The sequence below is a fragment of the Molossus molossus genome, unplaced genomic scaffold (assembly GCF_014108415.1).
Source record: "Molossus molossus isolate mMolMol1 unplaced genomic scaffold, mMolMol1.p scaffold_m16_p_19, whole genome shotgun sequence".
Classification (NCBI taxonomy): domain Eukaryota; kingdom Metazoa; phylum Chordata; class Mammalia; order Chiroptera; family Molossidae; genus Molossus; species Molossus molossus.
In genome coordinates this window covers 28,747,243-28,770,365 of record NW_023425354.1, presented here as the reverse complement: position 1 = coordinate 28,770,365, position 23,123 = coordinate 28,747,243, and the positions used below count along the sequence as shown (strand labels likewise).

Below are 23,123 nucleotides of genomic sequence, written 5' to 3'. Positions count from 1 at the left end.
AAGTGGGGTCCAGACTTTGGATATTTGTCCCCAAAAAAGGATGAAGGAGGAGCAATTCTAGGTCAATGGTCATTAGATTTAATTTTAGCCAGTCTCTCCTCTCAGCTCCACATTTTTTCTTCCTTTCTTCTCTCTTCCAAGGTACATGGACTTCACTCAGCCCCAATCCCGGCCTTTTGGAAGGGCCTGGGATACTAGCGACTAGGACAGAAGTACTCCTGGGTTCCCTGGATTTCTTGTTACTCTCTCTCTGTTGGTATTCCCTTTGGACACCTCCCCATTTCAGCTTCAGCTTCACGCCGGCCAGCCCCAGAGGAGGGGGAGGGGGCCTTTCTGTGTGGTTCAAGGCGACCTGGGCCCACACAGGAGAGAAAGGAGTTAAAGCCACCGGGTCCGGTAAGTTCCGGTGGCCCAAGCTGGAGGGGAATGGGGAGATCAGCTAAGAAGAGCGGTTTGGGACGCAAGGGGGGCGCGGTACCAGACATGCTAAGCCGCTTTACACATTAGCACTAGGCACCCGCTGGTAAACCGCCCCTACCCGCCCCCCCCCCTCCGCTCCCAGTTCCTAGGAGAGTTTCTACCCCCCACCGCCGCCTCCGCAGAGTGGGTCGCCTTCACTCCGGGCCAGTTAGAGGCCAGCCGGCTCCCTGCTCCGGAGCCAGGAGGGGAGTGCTTCCCTCCGGACGCCCTTCCATTGTCTGCGCGGAGCCCGCGGAGGGGCTACGAGGGGCGGGGCCGGGGCGGGCGGAGGGAGGGAGGGAGGAGGGGCGGAGGGGAGCGGAGCAGAGTGGGCGGGGGGAGATGCTGAGCCTTCAGGGGCGGAGGAGGCGGCGGCGGCAGAGGAGAGAGCGGGAGGAGGGAGGGAAGGCTGGAAGAGGGCAGCCGCAGGCCGGGCCAGGTGGCTGGATCGGGTGCTGGCTGCGCAGCGCCGCTCTCGGTTCCTACGGCCTCTCTCATGCGCTGAGGGCGCCCGGCTGGGCCGGGCCGGCGGCGGGAGGGGAGGCTCCTCTCCATGGTCCAGAAGACCAGCATGTCCCGGGGCCCTTACCCACCCTCCCAGGACATTCCCATGGAGGTCTTCGACCCCAGCCCACAGGTGAGGCGTGCTGGCGGGGCAGAGGGAAGGGGGCCGCTCCTGTGGACCCCGTGAGGTTGGCTCAGGGCCCTGGGGAGGAAGGGATTATATGCTCGGTGTGGAGGGGAGAGGGGAGTCTGCTCGCCCCCAGCCCCTGCGGGTTAATGATTGATGGGCTCTTGGCCCAGAATTGGGCTGCGGTTTTGCAGAGCCGGAGGGGTCTGTCGGACCGCCTGTCACCCCTTGCTTCCTCGGTTCCACCACGATCAGGGTCTTTGCTGCTCGGATACCGGTTCCAGTGGGTTGAGAATGGGGTTGCTGGCGGGGGCATCCGGGGGTTGAGGGACGCTTGAGAGCAAGCAAAGGGGGCGACGCAGAGCACGCTCTTGGGCGCAGGGCGGGGGTGGGTGGGGCGGGGGTGGCTTAGGAGATGGCCGAGGCGCTAGTCAGAGGGCGGCGCCAGGAGGCCTTCGGAGCCGCAGACTCTGGCCCTCGAGGGTGGGGAAGGGACCAGGCTACTATATTGACCAGCTCCTCCTTCCCAACACCCACCATATCTCTCCCTGACAATCCTGCCCCCGCCGCCCAGCCCCGAAAAATGCCTCCAAAGTTTGGAAAGTTGGATGGATGCCAACTCACTGTCCTGGAGGGGAAGAAGCTGTGTTACCTGGGGGAGGCAGTCTGCCGCCCCACCCCCCCTTACACTTAACTGCCCATGGATTGATTACTCTGAGGAAGGGACACTCTTAGGTGTGGTGGGTGCCCATGGAGTGACTAGCAAGGTCTGGGGTGGTTTCTCTGAGACATGTCCTTCTCTAATCTGGCAACACCCCAAAGCTAGGACGGCATTAACTCTTCTTGTTGTGGCCAGCCTGGAGCAACTGTAACCGCCATGATAACGTTGATGGGTATGTGAGTGTGTGGCGGGGGTCAGGTCAGACCTAAAAATACCTCCCTTCTCCACCCCAGGCCTCTTGGAGCCTGGGAGGCAGCTGACTTGGGGCCTTTCTTTCAGCTGTCTCTTGTCCCTCTGGGTGCCACTCCCTTTTCCTAGCCTGGGGCGGTGGTCTGAAAGAGCCTGTGGCTTACTGGGGAATCCTCTTAAGTTTTAGGGCTCCTCAATACTAGAGGTTGTGCATATATCTGGTTTAAAGAGGATGGGAGGGAGGATTCTGGGGTTCCCAGGTGCCCTTCGCGCCCATCTGTCCATCCTCCTTCTGGTATTCAGGCCCAAGGAACCAGAGATCCTATCTACCTTCTTTGCCCCGTAAAGAAACTCTAGGATGTAGGCTGAAGGCAGGGGTTTGGAGGGCCTGCACCCTCAATCATCACCCCCTACTCTGGACTGGCCTGGGGCCAATGTGTGTATGTGAGTTGGGGAGGGCAAAGAAGCTGCCTCTTTCCAGGAGGCAAATACCTGAATGTGTACTGCTTGAGTGGCCAGGCTGCTTGAGTGGTCAGGCACTGTCCACTCCAGGCAAATCAGGAGCCTAGTCAGTGAGACTGAGTCAGCCTACCCCAGAGGTTTGTGGGGGCTGTGTCCTAGGCTCATCTTGGGGCAGGGCCAAGGGGCATTTAGATTGATGCAGCCTGGTGGGTACCATGGGGACAGGATGTTGACAGTGGCAGCTGGGATTAGTGGGCGGGTGCTCAATCCCTCTTGTCCCTTTGGAGAGAGGTGTGACCATTGTGACTGAGGGGAGGCCTGAGAAAAAGTCCTGCCTAGGTAGGGGGTGCTGAGTTAAATCTGCCCCATGGCAGTAGGCTGGGGTTAGATGTTTACTTTCCAAACACCTTTCCACACCCCTCACCCCTCCCTGGAAATCTAGTTTTGAGTCTCCCAAGAGCTGAGAGCTGCCCCTCCTCTCCCATCTTCGAAAAAGGAAAGCAAGAATTGGGCATAAGAAAAGCCAAGCTGGGCCCCATTGGCAGTTGGCAGTTCCTCTTCTCTCTAGGGGCCACAGGCATGCTCAGCCCTGCGCTGCTCCAGCTGGTGGGGGAGAGAGAGGGAGACTTTCCCCAGGTTTCTTCAACCCCCTCCCCCAGCACTGCAGGCAGCCTCTCCCTTCCCTCGAGGCCTCCGCAGCCTGCCCAGCATCTTAATTAGCTTTGTTGTCTAATGAGCCTCCAGCTACTCAGCGCCTCCCTCTTCCCAGCCTCTCTGGCTTAAGTTTGGGGGTTTGTGTGTACTTCCTAGGGCTCTCTTGCACTGTCCTCTACCCCAGGGCTGTGGTCTGGGCCCTCCCTCACTCTCGGGCTGTACCATCTCTGGAAGAAGATGGGGAGCTGTTCACATCAGGAATGATATTTCCAAGGGTTGGCAGTAGCTCTGGGCCTGATGGGGTAAGGGTTGGGAAAGAGCCTTGCTGATTTTACTCATGTTCCTTCCTGGCTCCTCCAGAGCAAATACAGCAAGAGGAAAGGGCGGTTCAAAAGGTCGGATGGAAGCACATCCTCGGATACAACATCCAACAGCTTTGTGCGCCAGGTAATGGGGAGGCTGAGCTGAGAGGAGGGAAGTGGCCTGTTGGGGGAGCCCAGCATTGGTGAGCTGGGTCTGGGGCTTTTTCCAGGCACCCTCCCCCATGTGATTTGTCACCTGCCAGGAACCACCCATCACACTGACACCCCATGACCTCTCCTACATATACTGTCAGCTGCACCCACTCCCTCAGTCTCCGCCCAGCCCCTCCCCCAGCACCAGGCACCAACCCCTGTTGCCTGCCTGCGTCATCTCATTCAGGGACAGCCTGGCCTGCCTCCTCCTAGCTTGCTTCAGGCTGTCACCCACTCCCCCTGCCGGCTGTCTGCTTCCATGTCCTCCCCCAGAATCTGTGACAGCATGAGGTAGAGGCAAGTTCTAAGAAATGAAGAGCCAGGACATTTGAATCCCTGGAGCCCTGGTTTGGTATGGGTCAGGGAAATGTCCTCCTCACATCCAGATATGACTGTTCTTTAATATGCAAAGAGATAGTGTATTGACAGAAGTGGGGTATTGGCAGGAGGGATTTGATGTTAGAAAGGACTTTAGCCTAGTACCCCTAACTGAAGGCAGGGTCACTGAGTAGCTTCCTGGGGTCTTCTGTGGTTGGTCAGGAAGATGCCATTCTCATCTTTGTTCTAATTCTCAACCCCAGGCCATCTCAGGCTCAGGGAGAAGCATGTGGTTGCTATGACTACTGAGCATCTCAACAAAGCCTGGTACCCAAAAAAGGCAAGGGGGGCTTGGGAGATCAGATAAGGAGAAGGAGTAGCTGAAGGAGGTGGGCAGGGCACGTGAGGGCAGAGGATAGTTGGGAGGAAGGGCCCTGTGGAGGTCAAGCCCTCCCTTGGACCAGGAGAGAGAGGTTGATACCAGGCAGATCCACACAGATTGGAGTAAGGCCTTTTTTTTTTTTTTATTCCGTTTTCCACAGCACTTGGCACATGTGAGCCCAGGAAAGGGGCCCTTCATCCCAGCATCTCCTAAGTATACAAATAGGAGGTCCTTTCTTCAGTCTCTCCCTCATCCCTCTTGTTGCAGGACTGGGTTAGGAAGAATGATGTGGTGCTCTCAGTGTAACCTCTCTGGACAGAAAAAGGCCTTGGTTCCCTCAGTGTTTGGCAACCCAGGGTGTCAGACCCCAGCCTCTAATCCTTTCTCCTCCAGCTCCCTAGCTCTGACCCCCCACTAGGTGGCGGGGTGTGGGGGGACAATCCTTGCCACATCTCTGAGCTAAATATACCCTAGCAGTTTGCACATGTAGCAACTCTGCTTGTAACCTGAGCCCCCTGGGGGAACGGGCAGTTTGGGCCACCTCCTAGGCCAGCAGGGCCAGGCACTGAGGGTGCTGTGATGGAGGCGCCCAGCCGGACCCTCGTGGTGGTGAGCTGGGGATGGGGGGTGGGAGCAGCCCCTCATGGAAGCTTGTGAAGGGGGCATCGCTCCAGCCTGTTTCTTCGCCTCCTCACTGTTTTGCTGTCCCCTGCCATTCCTGATGTGTCTGTTGGGTCCGTAAGTGCCTCTCTGTCTCTGTCTCTGGGTCTGCTTCTCTGGCCCTTTGTGCATCTGCTTCCCTGACTCTGGGTGCTCCCATCAGGAGGGGTGAAGAGTGGTAGTTTCCACCCTTCTTCCTTTATGTCTCTTTTCCAGCTTCTGTTAGTGACTTCACTCCCCACTCCCAGCTTATCCCCTCACAAGGTTCCCATTTGCATGATTTGGCTGGGAAAAGAATAGACAACTGCACTAGCTAATGACCAGGGCCCTCTGGGGGAGGTGGGACTTTGTCTTCTCTCTTTCTCAGGTCTCCTCCATACCAAGCTAATGGACATTTCTAGCCAAGTGACCCTTTTATGCCCACAGGAAAAAACCCCACGTCTCTGCAGTCTTGTTCTTTCCTCATTGCAGCTCCCGCCCCTTATAGCAACAGCACCGCTTCTTAGTCACACAAATCCACACCTCCTAGCTCCTGCCCTCATGTGCTACACTCTCTCAGGGACACTGACATCTAGGGCGTCCCCCTGTATGTGCTCATGTGTACCTGTCTGTATTCAGTCATAATATCCAACACATACTATAGGGCACACCCTCCTGAACAGACTTGAAGTTGCACATCCAAGCACACCCATGAGTAAGTGTGTTCATCCATACTGCGGGCCTGGACAGGCTACTTGTGTCTTCCACACATGCCTGCATCACTGAAGGAGTTATGCTCTGGGATGGTCCGTGTGGTCAAGACTAGCTTCCTGGCATACCCCAGCTTCTGAGCCAGCCTTAGCCCTGGCAGCTGTAGCCCTAGCATTAAGGAAAGGCCTGCCCCGTGTTCTGTTCTTAACTTGCCTCTCTGCCTGCACCACCTCAGGAATCTTGGACTCCCTTTTGTATCTTATGAGAGCCTGAGGGTTGGGGCTCCCCTGATTCTTTTCATGTTGTTGTTAATCCTTGCCCCAGGATATTGTTCCATTGATTTTTAGACAGATAGAACGGAGGGAGGGAGGGAGAGAAATATTGAAGTGAGAGGCTTGTTGACTGGCTGCGTCCAGATGGCTGCCTCCCACAGGACCTCAACCCCCAACCGGGCTGAGGATCCAACCTGCAACCCAGGTACATTCCCTTGACCTTAAATTGAACCCTTGAGTTTTCTATCTAAGAGCTGACACTCTTAACACCTGAGCCAAACTGGCCAGGGTAGGGGAGGTAGGATTCTGTCTTCCCTCAACCTTAAGTACAAGACAGCAGAATTTTTGGTGGCCCCATCATGCCGAGCAGGTTGCTCACTGCCAACAGTGCAGAAAGCTCAGGACTGTGCTAGTGGCTACAGTCCCTGGAACGACCCACTGGGCTTCTGCTGAGTCTGTCTCAGCCGGTGCTGAGGGTAGGGGACAGAATGAACAGGGAGGGGAGATTTGTCCCCTGGCACTCCTCTACTTCGCTTTGCCCCTATCAGATTCCCACCCCTCCCTGGGCCCCAAGCAGCTGTCCTTGGACCTGCCTTAACCCCTGACTTGCTGCTGTCACCCTTCTTAGGGCCACACCTTCCCCGTGGGCCTGCAAGCCTCAGTCCCTGATTCCTCCCATCTAATACTACCTTCTCCTAGCCTGTGGCATCATGCTGGGCTGCCTGGGGCTGGAGGCACCCATGATGAGTGGCACCTCCATGCCTTCTGAGGCCCAGGAGCTGGGGAGGCAGTGTTGGCTCTGAGCTGGCCCTGTCTGTTTTCAGGGCTCAGCGGAGTCCTACACCAGCCGTCCATCGGACTCTGATGTGTCTCTGGAAGAAGACCGGGAAGCCTTAAGGAAGGAGGCAGAGCGCCAGGCATTAGCCCAGCTTGAGAAAGCCAAGGTGAGAAAAAAGGGCTATGCTGTCCTATTTCCCCCACCCCCAGGCTTTAGAGATGGCCTAGACAGACGCAGGGTCAAGTCTTGACCCAGCCACTTTCTAACTGGTATACCTCTGGGCCTCAATGTGCCTTTGTCTTTCACCTGGAAAATGTGGGTTATGGTACCTGCCTCCTCATACAGTGTAACATGTCTAATGCTGTTTCCACACATAGGAGGAGCTTGAGAAGTGCTAAAAATTTACACTTTGTGGAGTCAGATTTCCTGGGCTGCTTTTACTAGCTATGTGATGTTAGGCAAGTCACTTAACTTTTATGAACTTTCATTAAAATGAAGTTAATACCTGGCACACTAAACAGTAGCTTATTATTATTATTGTTATTAATCTTTTTGGGTGTCATTCTGGGCTCCCCCACCCCTAATACTTATTTTTTTTCTTTATTAATTTTTAGAGAGAGAGGAAAGGAAAGGGAGAGAGAGATACAAACATCAATGAGAGAACATTAATTGGCCGCCTCCTGCATGTCCCCCATTGGGAATTAAGCCCACTAATGCCCTGACCGGGAATCAAACCGGCGATCTTTTGGTGCATGGGTCGATGCTCAACCACTGAGCCACATCAGCTGGGCCCACTCCTAATATTTATTACTCCCCTGTGCCCCGCACCCCATGATGAGAGGGCTGAGTTCTATTTTTTGCATACTTTTTATTAGTGAAATTTAACCTATATGCAAAAAACAACATAAACCATTCAGTATACCTTTTAATGAACAATTAATTTATAGAATAAATCTCTACATAATCACCACCCCAATCAAGAAGTTGTATATTGCACAATGGTTTAACCCTCTGGCTGTCATCCTCCCTGTGTGCCTCCTCTAGACCAAGCCGGTGGCATTTGCTGTTCGGACAAATGTTGGCTACAATCCGTCTCCAGGGGATGAGGTGCCTGTGCAGGGAGTGGCCATCACCTTCGAGCCCAAGGACTTCCTGCACATCAAAGAGGTGGACAGAGCACTTGGCATCTGGAAGGAGGGCAGGGTAGTGGGTGCCAGAAGAGGGGCATTCGGAGCTATAGTGGAGAAAGACCTCTGAGCCAAGTAGAGCTGGGCTGAGTCTGCTGTGTGACCTTAGACAAGTCTCTCCACCTCTCTGAGCCTCTAAGTGTTATTAGTGAAATGGGTGGTAATGCCTAGGCCACAAGGTTGTTGGGCGGGATTGTGGTGAGGCCTGTAAAGGGAGTGGCGGTTTGCCAGGCACATGGAGGTGTCAGTGTTTACTTCTCTCCCCACCTTTGCAGGGCAGGGCAGACACACGTGGGGAGGAAAGGCTCTCAGAACAGGGATGTTCTGGGTGCAGGGTTATCTACGGCCCAAGAGGATTCTGGTCCTGGAGTTGTCCTGAAACCGGGCTGTACTCAGAGGCTAGGGTGGGGCTCTTGCAGGGTGCCACCCCCTGGGCAGGGTAGGCAAGGCCTGGGGTAGTTTCCCCTGCAGGGTGGCTGCTGACTTGTACCTCCAATCTCCCTCTTGGTCTCTCCCACCCCACCTGCCATTGTTTGCAGAAATACAATAATGACTGGTGGATCGGGCGACTGGTGAAGGAGGGCTGTGAGGTTGGCTTCATACCCAGCCCTGTCAAGCTGGACAGCCTGCGCCTGCTGCAGGAACAGAAGCTGCGCCAGAACCGCCTCAGCTCCAGGTGTCTGGCTGGGGGCGGGGCACTGCCAACCCCAGGAGAGGCCATCCGGCCAGGAATAGGCCTCAGGAGTTGACCCATTGCCTTGAGGGCACAGAGCTCTCTGTGGCCTCACCAGTGGGGCCAGAGAATCTTGGGGGCAGGGCAGCATGTGAGAGAACAAGATTCCCCCACCCTCGCACCCACCCCTTCGCTCACAGCTCCATTTGCCTCTCTGCCCACACAGCAAATCAGGTGACAATTCCAGCTCCAGTCTGGGAGACGTGGTGACTGGCACCCGCCGCCCCACACCTCCTGCCAGTGGTAAGAGCTGCTGCCTCCCCAGGGGGTCCGGGGGAGCTTCTGGGTGGGATGGTTCCCCCACTGCCTTTCCCTCCTTCCCCTGCAGTAGCGGGAACCCCAGTCCTGAGTCCTCCACATATATCCAGTGGTCCCCTCTCCATGAAGAGTAGGATACCCCATAAGCTGGGCCCATCAGCGCCCATCCTCTCATGTCTCTCCTCTCCCATTTCTTTGGTAGCTCCATCTCTCTGCCTGACTCCCCTTCCCCTCCCCCATTCATTTCTCCCAGCCCTGTTCCATTCACCTCTTCTTCTTTCTTTTTCCCCATCCCATCCCTGCGTTCTGTATTTGTGTCTCCATGTCCATCCCACTCCTCCCCACCTCGCCTCCCTCCTCCCTCTCTCCTGACTCTGCGGTCCAGGTAATGAAATGACTAACTTAGCCTTTGAACTAGACCCCCTAGAGTTAGAGGACGAGGAGGCAGAGCTTGGGGAGCATGGCGGCTCTGCCAAGACTAGTGTTAGCAGTGTCACCACCCCGCCACCCCATGGCAAACGCATCCCCTTCTTCAAGAAGGTAATTCTTGCTGGGTTCTTACATGCGGGGAGGGGGTCAGGGCCCAGATCTTTGGCAAGGGAGGGGGATGGAATGGATCCAGATGTAGCAGCCTGATCCTGTGGGGAGTCAGGGCTTCCTGCTGAGGAGGGGGGAGGGTGGGATGGCACAGAGGACAGGTATCTCTGTCTCCACACACAACCCTACCCTGGCCCATTCTACAGGAAGGGATCATCAAAGCACCCCTTCCCTTGGGTGCTCCCCCTACCAGAAGTAGGGTCTGGTGGTAAAGAAACCCAACCTTTCCCTTTACTACCAGTGGGACATCCCAAGTTTCCTCCCCACCCCCACACCTGAATGTGAAGCGGGAGTGGGGCTCTTGCCCCTAGACTCCATGGGTCTAGGGTGGGCATATCGGGGTCTCCTGCCTACTGAGCAGGATAGTTATAGGAACTCAAAATGGGCAAGTTGGCTTGTATTGGGGGTAAGAGGTAGGAATTAAATTAGGGGCTGTCCCCCTTCCCAGGCCTTTTCCAAGACCCAGAAAGAGGGTCTTGGTATGTCTGAATATTCTCAAGTCCACTGGACTGACAGTCCCGCTCCCAGCCCTGATCCAGGGCCATCTCTGGCTCCCCCTGGCATGGGGTCCCGTCCCCCCTCTGGCTCTGTCTGTCACTAACACGCATGACCTGTTATCTCTCCTCGTCTGCCCGCTCTCCCTCCCTCTCTTGCCCTGGCTCCTTCCTTGCCCTCTGCCCCTGCCTGGGTGCCCTCCCTTCTCTCCCCCCTACCCCTCTTGGCAATCTCTGGACCCAGCCAAACAGAAGCAGAAGTCGGTGAGTATCAGAGCTTTCTGTGTCCTCCTCCCCACCCCCTGGGATGAGCTAGAGGGATCTTCTAACACCCATCCCCCCCTTCCTGGTTCTCCTTGGCCATCCCTCCCCACCCTCACCCTGATCCCCACATCTGGGCTCTGGGACCAGGGGGAGGAAGGATGCATGGGGGAGCCTGGAGACTGAGGGAGAGGGGCTAATGCCATCTCCACTCTGGGGTTTCCCCTCCCTGCTTCCCCTCCAGACAGAGCATGTGCCCCCCTATGACGTGGTGCCTTCCATGAGGCCCATCATCCTGGTGGGACCGTCGCTCAAGGGCTATGAGGTAGGAGCCCATAGAGGGGCGTGGACCTAGAGGGGCCCAGACCTTCAGAGAGACTCCAGAAGTTCACACACCAGAGAGATTCCTTCAAAGGGCCCAGGTTCTCGGGTGTCCTCCCCAGAGGGCTGCAGTCCTTCAGAGAAATTTCCCAGAGGGGTCCAACAGGGAGACCCACTCAGAGGGTCCAGTTCCTCCCCAATATCCCCAGAGGAGTCCTCCCAGAGGTACCACTCAGAAGGACCTTTGGAATCTGAGAGCTCACTGGAGGCTCCTCAGACCCAGAAGAACCCCCCTACATCCAGGATCTCATTCATCTCAGGAATTTAAGAAAGTGGGATGTGAGGGTGCATCTACCCAGCAGCCCACCCTTGCTGAGTGGCTTTAAACCCCTGACTTCTGTCTCCGCCCTCAGGTTACAGACATGATGCAGAAAGCTTTGTTCGACTTCTTGAAGCATCGGTTTGATGGCAGGTAAAGACCTGGGAGCTTGCTCCCCTCTCCCACTGCGGATCTCTGCTGCTGGGGATGGGCAGGATGGCTTGAATGCTAATTCTGGGACTCTTGGACTGAGGGACAGGAGACAGGCCTGGAGCCTGGGGAGTGGGCAGGGCATTCTAGCCCACCTGACCCCTGACCCCTTTGCCCCATCCCCCAGGATCTCCATCACTCGCGTGACAGCGGACATTTCTCTAGCTAAGCGCTCAGTGCTCAACAACCCCAGCAAACACATCATCATTGAGCGCTCCAACACTCGCTCCAGCCTGGGTGAGCCCACCCCTCAGTCACCCTCTCTGGGGTCAGACGTGGGAGGGGAGGGAAGTGGGGGGGCATCTCCAGAAGGGTCCTCTCCATCTACTGCCTTTTGGGGTGCTGCCTTACATTCCTCCTTCTCTATAACTTCATGTATCCCCAGCTGAGGTTCAGAGCGAGATCGAGCGAATCTTTGAGCTGGCCCGGACCCTTCAGTTGGTTGCTCTGGACGCCGACACCATCAACCACCCGGCCCAGCTCTCCAAGACCTCACTGGCCCCCATCATTGTTTACATCAAGATCACCTCTCCCAAGGTGGGTGCAGAAGCCTGACCCCAGATGGGACAGGAACACTCAGGAGTCCAGCTGCCTGTTTAACTCCCAGCTACTGCTTACTAATTATGTAACTTAATCACCCCAGCTTTACTTTCCTTCTCTGTAAAACCCCATCACATGGATACTGTGAAGGAAGATTCAACCTAATATGAATACTTAGTACTTAGCAAAGGGGTATAATGCACCTCAGCATGTATTAGGTATTAACATTGTACAAATATTATTATCAGGGTCATGTGGGCCAGTCCCCTATCTCCGCTGTGGTTGACCTCCCATCCTTGATCCAGAGAACTGCAAGAATTCTGAGCTGCTTGTCCCAGGTGTCACCCAGCTACTTGGCGGTTGGGAGGTCTTTCCTGGCTTTTGATTTCAGCCGTTTGTTGCACTGTCCTCGTGCGGACCTTGATAGAGATGAAATCAGTAGGAAGTCTGATTTACTTCTCTGTCATTGCAGCTCCATTCGTTTTCCCTCCTAGATGTTAACGGGGGAGGAACATAGAGGGTGAGTGTAGGTGAAGATGTGGGGGTTTGAGACACGTGGAAGGTGAGTGTAGGTGAAGGATTTGAAGTTAGAAGACAGCATGGGGTTCAACTCCTAGCTCTGGCTGGCTTATTAGTTAATTCTGTTTATTTGGTTATTTTTTATTGAAAATCGAGGCCTCTAAGCCTCAGTTTCTTCACCTATAGAATAGGGATTATTGTCCCTCCCTTGAGTTATTGTTGAGAGGATTTGAGGTAATGATGTCAAGAGCCCAGAGTTCACGATGGCAACCAGGAGTAGTAACTGTCATTAGCTCATGATAGCACCTGTGAGCTGAGCACCCAGCTACTTAACCTTTCTGAGTCCTAAGTTTCTAATGAGCATAAAGGGGATGATAGGAAGTACTTCCTGGAGTGTCTGAAAGGATAAAATGAGGTAATGGATACAAAACACCTTGTGATCTAGAAAGTAAGAGGTACGTCCATTTCCCCCATGGATGAGCACTGACTGAGGTTAATGGTGGGGACTCTGAGAGTCCAGGCTGCCTGGAGTTATGGCCCAGCGCTGCCACTTACCAGCTCTGTGCTCTTTGGAAAGTTACATAACATCTCTGTGCCTCAGTTTCTCCATCTGGAAAGTAGGGATCCTCAAATGGAGGTTGCAAAGATCAAATAAAGGAATTAACCATGCAAAGTGTCCAGTACCTACTAAGCACCGTATCTTATTCTATTTTTTAAAGTTTTTTTTTTTTTATCCTCACCTGAGGACATTTTTCCATTCTTTGTTCAGATAGAGTGGGGAGGGAGAGAGAGAGAGAAACATCGACGTGAAAGGGACACATCGAGTGGTTGCCACCCGCACGACCCAACCAGGGCCGGGGACAAACAGCAACCGAGGTACATGCCCTTAGCGGGAACTGAACCCCGGTCTCTCTGGACTGCAGGCCGACGCTCTACCACTGAGCCAAACTGGCCAGGGTATTTTTTAAAGATTTTTATTTACAGAATAGCTGCAAGAATAGTTCAAAGAACTCTTATCCTTTGAATGCCCTTCAGTCTGATTCACTAATTTTTTAACAGCTTTATTGAGATATAATTCACATACCATTCAATTCAGCCATTTAAAGCACACAGTTCAATTTTTTCATATTCACTAATTTTGAACATTTTGCCATGTTTACTTTATCTTTATGTATGTATGTATTAAGTGCACAGAACCATTTGAGAGGAAGTTGTAGATACTGTATGTAGATACTGTATTTATCCCTAAATACTCCAACATGTATTTTTGAGAAGAAGGACATTAACCACAGTATAATTGTCAAATTCAAGAAGTGTTAACTAAAATACAGTCCATCTTCAGTTTTTACCAATTGTCCCAGTAATGCCTTTATGGCAGTTTCCCCCAGTCCAGGATCACATGTCACATAGCTTTTACATCTCTGTAGTATTTTTTTTTTAAATCATCACCTGAGGATACTTACCCATTTATCTTCTAATACAGTGGGAAGGAGGGAGGGGGGGGAGAGGGGGGGAAAAAGAGAGAGAGAGAGAGAAGGAAAATCATCATGTGAGAGACACATTGGTTGGCTGTCTCCCTCATGACCCCAACCAGGGCTTGGGACCAAACCCCAGCAGGTACGCGCCCTTTACTGGAATCAAACCCACGACTCTTTGGTCCCTGGGCTGAAGCTGTGACCCTTGAGCCAAACCAGCAAGGGCTCTGTAGTATTCTCTAAGCTGGCACAGTTCCTCAACCTTCCTTGGGTTTTCATGACACTGGCATTTTTGAAGAGTATAGATCACTAATTTTGCAGAATGTTCCTCATTGTGGGTTCATCTTATGTTTCCTCATGACCAGATTTAGGTTTTGCATTTTGGGTTGGAATATCACCAAAGCGATGTGTCCTTCTGAGTGCATTGCATCAGAGACATGACGATGATTTGATGCACCTTTAGTGCTGTTAACTTTTATCACTTAGTTAAGGTTATGGCTTTGTTTTAGCTATTGTTATCATTGTGTGAGAATAATAGGAGTGGCTACATAATGGGATTATTATTGGGACTAAATGAATTGGTCATGTAGAAAGGACCAAATAGTGCCAGTACATAGCAAGTGCCCCATAAGGCATGGCTGTTATTAACATGGAGGGGAAGGTGGCCTGGACAATGAAGCCTGTGAAGAAAGTTACAGGGGCTGGGCTGTATGACCGTCATACAGCCACTGTTAGGAGAACTTCCCAGGACACGTTGGCATGAGGTCTGGGAGAGAGCCTGAGCATTGTGTAGGATGGATAAGAGTTGGTGAGGTGATTTCTAAAGGTATCCAGGGCTGAGAGTCCTCGGACATCTGCCAGCCCTGGCACTGGCTCTCCACGCTGGCTTCAGCCAGGACCTGCCCCTCTGACGTGGTGCATTGCTCTTCTCCCTCCGAACCAGGTACTTCAGAGGCTCATCAAGTCTCGAGGGAAGTCTCAGTCCAAACACCTCAACGTGCAAATAGCGGCCTCGGAGAAGCTGGCGCAGTGTCCCCCTGTAAGTGCTCAGACCTAGGGGAAGGGGGGACGTTTGGATTCTGGTTTCCTCTGGCCTGCATAGGAGACAGAGTGACCAGCAACACTTGGGCTGGGTCCATAGGTACAGACTAGTCTTCCAGGAAGGAGTGCTGGACAGGAAGTCAGAGACTGGCTTCAAGAGAAGTGCTTCTGTGGGTGCTATAGAAGCGCCAGTTCTAAGCCTTGGCTGCCTTAAATCTAGAATGAGGGAGGTGGAGGGTGTGGGTGCCAAGACCTTTTATAGTTCTGCCAATGCGTATATCTGAGAACCCTCCTTCTCTTTCTGGACATCCAGAAGTCTCTTTTTAACTTTGTCCTTCAACCCCTTGACTCTCCACCCACTGTGCCCAGGCCACACCCTCACCCCCTAGGTCATGCCTGGCTCATCCTAGCCCTGCCCCTAACCCCACCTCCACAGGAAATGTTTGACATCATCCTGGATGAGAACCAATTGGAGGATGCCTGCGAGCACTTGGCGGAATACTTGGAAGCCTATTGGAAAGCCACACACCCGCCCAGCAGCACTCCACCTAACCCGCTGCTGAACCGCACCATGGCTTCTGCAGCCCTGGCTGCCAGCCCTGCCCCTGTCTCCAACCTCCAGGTACAGGTGCTCACCTCACTCAGGAGAAATCTCAGCTTCTGGGGTGGGCTGGAGGCCTCCCAGCAGGCCAGGGCGGTGCCCCAGCTGCAGGAGCACGCCATGTAGGTGCCCTCCACCCCCATCTTCCCTCCTGCCCATGGCCCAGAACTTGAGTGCAGGGAACATGGGGAAGGAAGGAAAGCTTTATTTTGTAAAAAAAAAAAAATGTGGTGAGCAGCAGCAGCTTCTGGTGTCTGTGGTTTTTGAGGGATTGGGGCTGGCTGGTGGTGTTCCTTGGGCCTGGTCCCTTAGGACTACACCCATAGGGCTGCTTGGGGGCTTTCAGGTAGGAGGCCATATTTGGGGCCCTGTAAGACAAGTAACTAGGAAGAAAACATGGGGAAGACTAATAGATTCATTCGCTGGACTCCATACCTGTTAGACCCAATAGTGGTCACAACATGGTAGACCCAACAGAGCAGGGATTCCACAGAGAAGAAGCCTTTAAACCCAGAGACTGTCCCCTCCCCTAGATCCCTAACCATAGGAGACCGCTCAGAAATATTCAGAATGTAGCATCTTCTGTGACTGATGATGAGCCTTCCATTCTTCTCCCAGTTCACCAGATTCCAGGAAAGGCCCTCCTATGGGTGCCCTGCCCTGCCTCTCCCCACTGTGGGAGCCATGGCCTGTCTCTGAGATCACATCAAGTATTTGATTCTCAATTAGAGCCAGAAGAAACCCCTTCTAAACCATTGCTTTTCAGATTTGTTCACTGAATCCTATGTGGAAGCTCAGTACATAGATAAGACATCCTTGCTCAGCTCAGCAGGAGCTAGTGGTTTGCCTCCACTTCACCTCCATGGGGACCCCTGAAGCACTTCTGTGCCCTCCCCACCCCACCGCAGATCTCCGGGCACAGTTTGGAAACTGCTGCTCTAATCTCCATCACGTCACCACACAGAAACTGGGCCACAGGAAGGGGAGTCATTTGCTTAAGGTCACACAAATTAAAGGGGCAGGACTAGGACCCAGGCCTCTTTGCATCCACCCAGCAGCCTCTGGTAGAAGTGGCCATCAGATCATCTTCATGTGGCATTTGGTGCTGAGGACATTGGGCCACCTCACATCTGTGGGGAACGGAGACCCATCAGCCTTCCCTGTTTTGCTGCTTTGAGTCTTTCCTGGGGGCAGAGGAGGAATTCCATCATTTGACTGGGAACAGGGGAGTGTGAGGTTCTGGAAGCCTCTGATTAGGGTCTGGTTTGGTCTGAGGAGCTGGGGTTAATGAAATTGAGCTGAAATCTCCTTAGTATATTTGGAAAAGGGGCAATGACTAACCCAATCAACCACTAACAAGTGGCAATACTAATGAACTGTTGATGATTTACCCCAAGACTGCACTGTGACTAATGTTCATGGGCTCTGAACCATGGTCACTGGGTGAGTTCACACCTCAGCCTTAGGAAGGTTGCCCCCCTACCCCCAACAAAGGAGCAACGCCCTGAGGTCTGGCTGGTAGGGTTCCATCCCCTAGAGCCAGCCCCCTCCCTCAGCCAGGCTGGTGCCTTCCTGCCATCACTAACCTGCCTTGCTTTGTTGTGTTTCTCTCACCCCTGCCTGATCTGCATGGTATGTGACGTCTGTCTGCTAACCAGGGACCCTACCTTGCTTCTGGGGACCAGTCGCTGGAACGGGCCACCGGGGAGCACGCCAGTGTGCACGAGTACCCGGGGGAGCTGGGCCAGCCCCCAGGCCTTTACTCCAGCAGCCACCCACCAGGCCGGGTGGGCACCGTGCGGGCACTGTCCCGCCAAGACACGTTTGATGCCGACACCTCTGGCAACCGAAATTCTGCCTACACGGAGCTTGGAGACTCGTGTGTGGACATGGAGACTGACCCCTCAGAGGGGCCAGGTCCTGGAGACCCTGCCGGGGTCAGCACCCCACCAGCTCGTCAGGGATCCTGGGAGGATGAGGAAGAAGACTATGAAGAGGAGCTGACTGACAACCGGAATCGTGGCCGGAATAAGGCCCGCTACTGCGTGGAGGGCGGGGGACCCGTGCTGGGACGCAACAAGAACGAGCTGGAGGGCTGGGGGCGGGGTGTTTACATCCGCTGAGAGGCAAGGGCCACCCTGGGAGGGGAGGTACAGCAAGCTGGTTTACCACCGGGGGTGTATCTTGCCCCCAGGGGGCGCTGTCTCCTTTCATATGCCTTTGCTCAATGTTTGGAGTTTCTTTGGTAGTAGCATCCCAGCTCCTGGGAGTCTCTTAAGCCCCAGCTGTAGGTTTTTATCTACCTGCGGTGGATGGATGGGGGATGCCCACTTTTCTGCAGTGTCCCCCTTTCCCCACCTCAGGGGTCTTTCCCCTCACTCTCCCAGAGAAAAGGTGCACTTCCTTAACTCTACTTGGGGCTCTAAAAGGGTCCTAAATGGGGTGGCCCTTTTTCCAACCTGGAGTATTTGAGAAGGAGGATAGGGGGCTTTTCCTGAAGACAGATCACAGACTTTCCCATGATGGTTCTCTTCTCAAGCTCCAGATTCAGGGTCCCTCATGCCCAACCCTTCTCCTCCCCTCTCCCCAGCTTTCTGGCAGTATTGTCTGGTAGGAGAGCTTTGGGATGGCAGCTCCTTGGGGAGGTGTCTGGGCGGAAACTGATGGGCATCAGATTTAGTGCCATCTGCATGCCCAGGACCTAACCCTAAGGAATGGGCGATCTGAGATGCTGCTCCCTCCCCCCACCTCCATTCCTCAGCCTTCACCCGCCCCAGGAATGAGCTTTGCCTACAACATCCCTTGCCTGCTGCCATCAGAAGAGGGTCCCTCCACATTTCTTTGTCGCCTGGGTATGGAGCCCGTGGAACGCTGGTTTGCCTCATTTTGAAACCAAAAACTGCTCATTCATTCTCACCCTGAAACCCCATCAGAGGCCCTTTTGGGTTGGTGCCCAAGAAATGATCACCACCCCAGGGGTAGCCTCAGGACCACGGATCTCCCCTGGGGGCTTGGTTGCTGCTGCTGCTGCTGCTGCTCTGTATTTACCTCTTGTGATCCTGTTCTTTACCCATGTCCACTCCACCCCCCCCCCAGGAGAGGCCTTCGTACCCCTCTGGCCTGGAGTGTCCCTCTGCCTAGCATTCCCGTAGCCCAGCAGCCCTGACCCTCCCCAGCATCCCAGCTGGGCCAGAGAGAGCCGATTGTGCCAATGAGGACTGGGCCCTGCCCGGCTGCCCACCTCAGGGATGGGCACCTCATGCCTGTCTCGCCACCTCCTGTGCCAATATTGTCCCACCCCTCAACCTTGGGGTGGGGTACAGCTTCCACTTACTGGTTAGAAGAGACCACTGCCCAACCTAACCCCCTCCTGTCTGGTATCCTGTACCCCCATCTGTCTGTCTGTTCGTCTTGACTCCCTTAGGAGAAGTATTTTGCCACATATAAAACCACTGTCCTGTCTTTTGTGGCAGCCTCCCAAGCCTGTTTTGTTCCCGCCACACGGTTGCTGGCCTAGGCATGTGAGAGCTGCCACCATGCAGGGGATGGAAGGGGCTTATGCAGGGAGAAGCTGTGCCTGGAGTTGTTTGCCCCACAGGATATGGGGCTGTTTTGTGGCTCTGATGCATTACATTCAAGCCTGACGGGAGCTGTGTGGCTAGTCTCAGTCCCCACCTGGCCCCAAATCCCACACTTAACCCACCTCCCCGTAAGTAGAGCCAGGGAAAATAGGAAGTTGGAGAGGAGAAATGGGTGTCCTACAGTGGGTGAGATCCAGACCCACTGGCACAATGTCTTTAAGGCTTGTGCTTGTTTTTCTACCCCTGTGGCTTGAACTGCTCCCCAACACTTCAGGAGAGGGAGAGACTGAGTTCCCAGCTTTCTCCACGGAAGCCTCCACAACTATCCACTTCCCAGCCGCTGCTAACGAACCTCGGGAGAGGGCAGAGGCACTCCCAGTCTCGGCTTCAGAGAAAGACAAAAGCAGGTGACTGCCCGTTCCTGCCATCAGCTGGCAGGATGTGGACTTCTGAAAGTTGTTCCTGCTGTCACCTGTATCCTGTCTCAGCACCTAGTTCTTGATTTTGAGGTGGTGGTGGACCTGAAGGACTAGAGCTACTGGGTCTTTAACCTGGATGTTCCTCTGTGCTGGGTATGGATGTGTGTGTGTGTGTGTGTGTGTGTGTGTGTGTGTGTTTGTGTACAGAGGGCAACAGACACTGCCCCCTGCCCCAGGAGGAGGGGGTTAGCAGACCCAAGGGAAGAGGAACTGGGCAGGCCCACAGATCAAGTAGCAGGCCCGAGGTCCGTGGGGAGGTGATGGCAAAGCTGGCACCGCTGGGACGAGTCCAGCCTTCCTCCCAGTGTAGTACTCTTTGCACTGCCTTTCGGTGCAACCCATTCCCCTGTTTAGTCACTGAACAAACATTGGTGAGCATCTGCTGTGTATGGGGCATGAGTCTAAATGGGAGCCACGGGCAATTCCGGATGGCACAATGAGCTGTCTGATGTGCGAAGCACTGGGTTCTGGGGGAACCTGGGAGAGGGGCCACTTCCTAAACGTGAGGAGACCCCGAGAAGCTTCCTGGAGGAAGTAAAGCTTGAGTGGAGAAGAGGGGGAAGGCAGAGGAAACAGGTGACATGCTGGACATGTTCTTGGACTTCACTAGCAAAGCATATTCTCAAGGTAGTAGTGGTCAGAGAAGAGTTGACAGGAGCAGGTCACCATGGGCCTTGAGTCATGTTAAGGAGGTTGGGCTTTGTCCTGAAGCTGGTGTGCAGGAATTGAAGGAATGTAAGCAGTGCTGACTAGATTGCCTTGGTTGCAGTTTGGAGCATAGATCAGAGGGTCTAACCTGGAAACCTGCGATAGTCCGGGTGAGAGATGAGAAGGACCTGCATCAGACCTCAGCAGAGGCGTGGGGAAGAAGGCCAAGGCTGTCAGAGACATCTAGCAGTTAGCATGGAGAGCAACTGGAAATGGCCAGTGAGGAGAAGGAAGGTGTCTGGGTCACAGAGAGAAAGCAGGTTAGAGGCAAAAACGATGTCTAGCTTTAGACAAGGTGGGTTTATGGTGCTGTGGGAGGACATCTAAGAGGAGGAGGAGAGAAGACAGATGAGTGCTTGGTCAGGAGCTTTGAGCTCCATCCTGTGTGGAGCCTGATATTGTGAATCAAGGGCAGGGATTATTAACTATCACTTGCAGATAAAGTGCAGAGAGATTAAGCAACTTGTCCATGGTTCCACGGCCATGGAGCAAGAACTTGGACTCAGATCTTTGGATTTCAAGGTCTGTGGTGTCCATGACTCCCAAGTCTAGGGCTGATTCCTCCTGCCCCAGGATGGCCCAGCTGTGAGGCGAGAGGGTTGGGGAGGAGAAAGCAGGTGTCTGAATGTTTCTGTCTCCTCCCCATGTGGCTTCTGCCAGAAATTGCATTCGCCCAGAACTTACAGGCAGGGGCATCTCTAGGTGGCTTGGAGATACTGAGAGATGAGGAGAGAGATTGTTGGTTCTTGGTAACCACAAGTCCTCAACTGACACAGCAGGTTGGTGGTTGTCAACATGTGAGAATGTCAACAACCATGAAGTTGGCTGGGACTAGATCCAGAGAAGCTAGTTCTACCACAGCCACCTCAGGCTCAGGAACGGAGGCGCTGGGGAACCCCTACCTGACTACCTGCTTCTGTCTTTGCAGCAGGCTTTGCACCAGAGTGAGCCTCAGTCCTTGGTATGGCTGAAGGTTTACACGGATCAAAAATAAAATGAGCTGAGCTGGGGCCACCACGGCCCAGAAGCATGGGGGTGTTCCAGTCCAATACTCTAGAGAAAAATCTTGTCTTAGATCCAATGATCACACAAAGTGTGCCTTGGTTCTCTTCTAAATCAGGCCTTCCCATCTACTGTTTCCCAGGGTTTTTTGTTTGTTTTTTGTTTTGGTGTGTGTATTTGTCTCCCGACTAGACAGTAAACTCCATAAGACCCAGACTGGGTCTATTTAGTCTACTTGGCATGTTTCCTAACTCCTGACTCATATTTGTCAAATGAATGAAATGCCCCTAAGATTCAGACTCGGCCTCACAGTGAAGGCTTGGCTTTTGTCTGTTTACTGAATATACTCCAGTGAGCAGAGTGTCACTTTCAATTCTGCATTTGGGGGCAGTGGTGGAGGAGGCAGCGTGCACGAAGAGTCCCCCCTCCCCCACACCAGGAAACAGATGGTGAAAATGCTTAACACATTGCTGCTGCCCTCAGCACCCTTCTGGGCCCTCGCCCTACTGCACTCTTCTCTTCATAAACTTCCCAGTCGTCCTCAATTCTCTTCAACTTATACTCACATGTTAAAAAAACTCCCACAACAATCCAAAACCATTTTTCAGGCTGTGACTTAACTCACTGTACTTCAGTCCAATAGCAACACATCCCTACTGTGTTCCAGGTATTGGACCCGGTGGGGAGTAGGGGATACGCCGGTGAACAAGATATGAACCCTGCCCTGTAGGACTCACAGGTCATTGGAAGAAAAAGGCGTGACACTGCAGTCTCAGTGTGGAGAGAAGCCCCGTTTCACTGGAGAACCAGGCCAGGGCTTGGGAAGCAGGTGACTTCTATGGCAGGCAGCTACTGGGTTTCTGAAAAGGGGAAATGCACAGAGAAGCAAAAGCACAGTTGGAAAGAGCTGTGCATGTGTGAGCAAGGACCAGTGGATGCAAACATGGGAGATAAGCTGCAAGGGCAGATGAGGGCTGTTCATGGAGGCTCTTGAATTTCAGGTGAGGACACTGATCTGAATCCAGTGGGCAATAGGGAACCACTGTAGGGTTATGAGCTGTGGAGTAACAGACTCTGAAAGTTAATAGGGCTGTGAAGAAGATGCTTGGGTTAGGGGAGACAGAGGGAGGGAGGCCAGTTAGAGGGTTGTTCCCTTAATGGAGAGTGCACTAATTGGCTGTAGGAGAGCAGTGGCGATGGGGTGGAAGGAGCCAATTCTTTTGTGTGATGGCTGGTGCCTCCTAACCACTCTGGCAGCCTGAGGTTGGTTGCCTTCCCCACTTCTCTTTTCATTAGCTGGTTTTTCCCAGTTTAAGAAAGGAAGGAAATTTACAAACAACAACAAGCAGCTCCCCCTACCTGTTCCTCCTCTGCTGGGTCTTAGTGTCTGGAATCCCTCTGTAGGGTCTCTGGCTGAGAGATGTCTATTTTGCTCTACCCCTGTCTTCAGATGCAGGACCCTCTGGGATCAGGGAGCTGTGTCTGAGCAGTTGGTCTGTCAGTAAATCATAGAAGTAGCACTGATTTATTCCTAGAAGTTGCCTATCACCAAGGGACCTGCAAAAGGAGGGAGACCTTGCCCTTCCCCAAGAGAACTCACTTTGGTAGGCCTACATGAGCCACACAAGTGAACAACTAGAGATATATTGAGGGTCAGAATATTCTCTGAGCTCAGAGAGAGAGAGGATCAGTGGGCCCTGTCTACCCCACACAGCTGGTAGGTGCAACAGGTATGAATGGCCAAGGATTTTGATTTAGCCTGGTGCCCCTTGCAGAAGGGAGAGCTGGGATCTGGTCACAGGATACTGTACTGAGTCTCCTGAATTTGTAGTGGGGGAGCAGTCCACCCAGAGAACTCTGGTCTTCTCAGGGGGAGGGGGAGGATGTGGAGTCTGGACTCCATTTCCCTTGCACCTCCAGTGCTCTGGACAGGTAGTTTGTTGTCACCATGACATCCATAGCGCCCCTGAGGGGTCAGCGTCCCAAGGAATTCCCAGGCTCATAGGACACTCTTGAGGCTTCGGTGACCTCATCGACCCAGCCCGGCCCACCCCCGGGGGCGGGGC

General features: G+C 53.6%; 1 protein-coding gene across 4 annotated transcripts; it reads left to right on the top strand.

Moving 5' to 3' along the window:
- Positions 1-799: 799 nt before the first annotated feature.
- On the top strand, positions 800-18,728 carry CACNB1 (calcium voltage-gated channel auxiliary subunit beta 1). 4 transcript variants are annotated; one of them, XM_036268982.1, is made up of 14 exons: positions 800-1,096; positions 3,477-3,563; positions 6,778-6,897; positions 7,776-7,898; positions 8,458-8,594; positions 8,818-8,894; positions 10,245-10,264; positions 10,506-10,586; positions 10,996-11,054; positions 11,239-11,348; positions 11,497-11,648; positions 14,589-14,684; positions 15,123-15,308; positions 16,946-18,728. In XM_036268982.1, the coding sequence occupies exons 1-14, from the start codon at positions 1,013-1,015 to the stop codon at positions 17,408-17,410; spliced, it is 1,797 nt and encodes a 598-aa protein (XP_036124875.1). In that variant the 5' UTR covers positions 800-1,012; the 3' UTR covers positions 17,411-18,728. The 4 variants fall into 4 exon arrangements, with proteins under 4 accessions (XP_036124875.1, XP_036124877.1, XP_036124874.1 ...); XM_036268981.1 differs by lacking the exon at positions 10,245-10,264 and adding an exon at positions 9,295-9,449 and having other exon boundaries at positions 875-1,096; positions 16,946-18,372; XM_036268984.1 differs by lacking the exons at positions 10,245-10,264; positions 16,946-18,728 and adding an exon at positions 9,295-9,449 and having other exon boundaries at positions 839-1,096; positions 15,123-15,527.
- Positions 18,729-23,123: the final 4,395 nt, after the last annotated feature.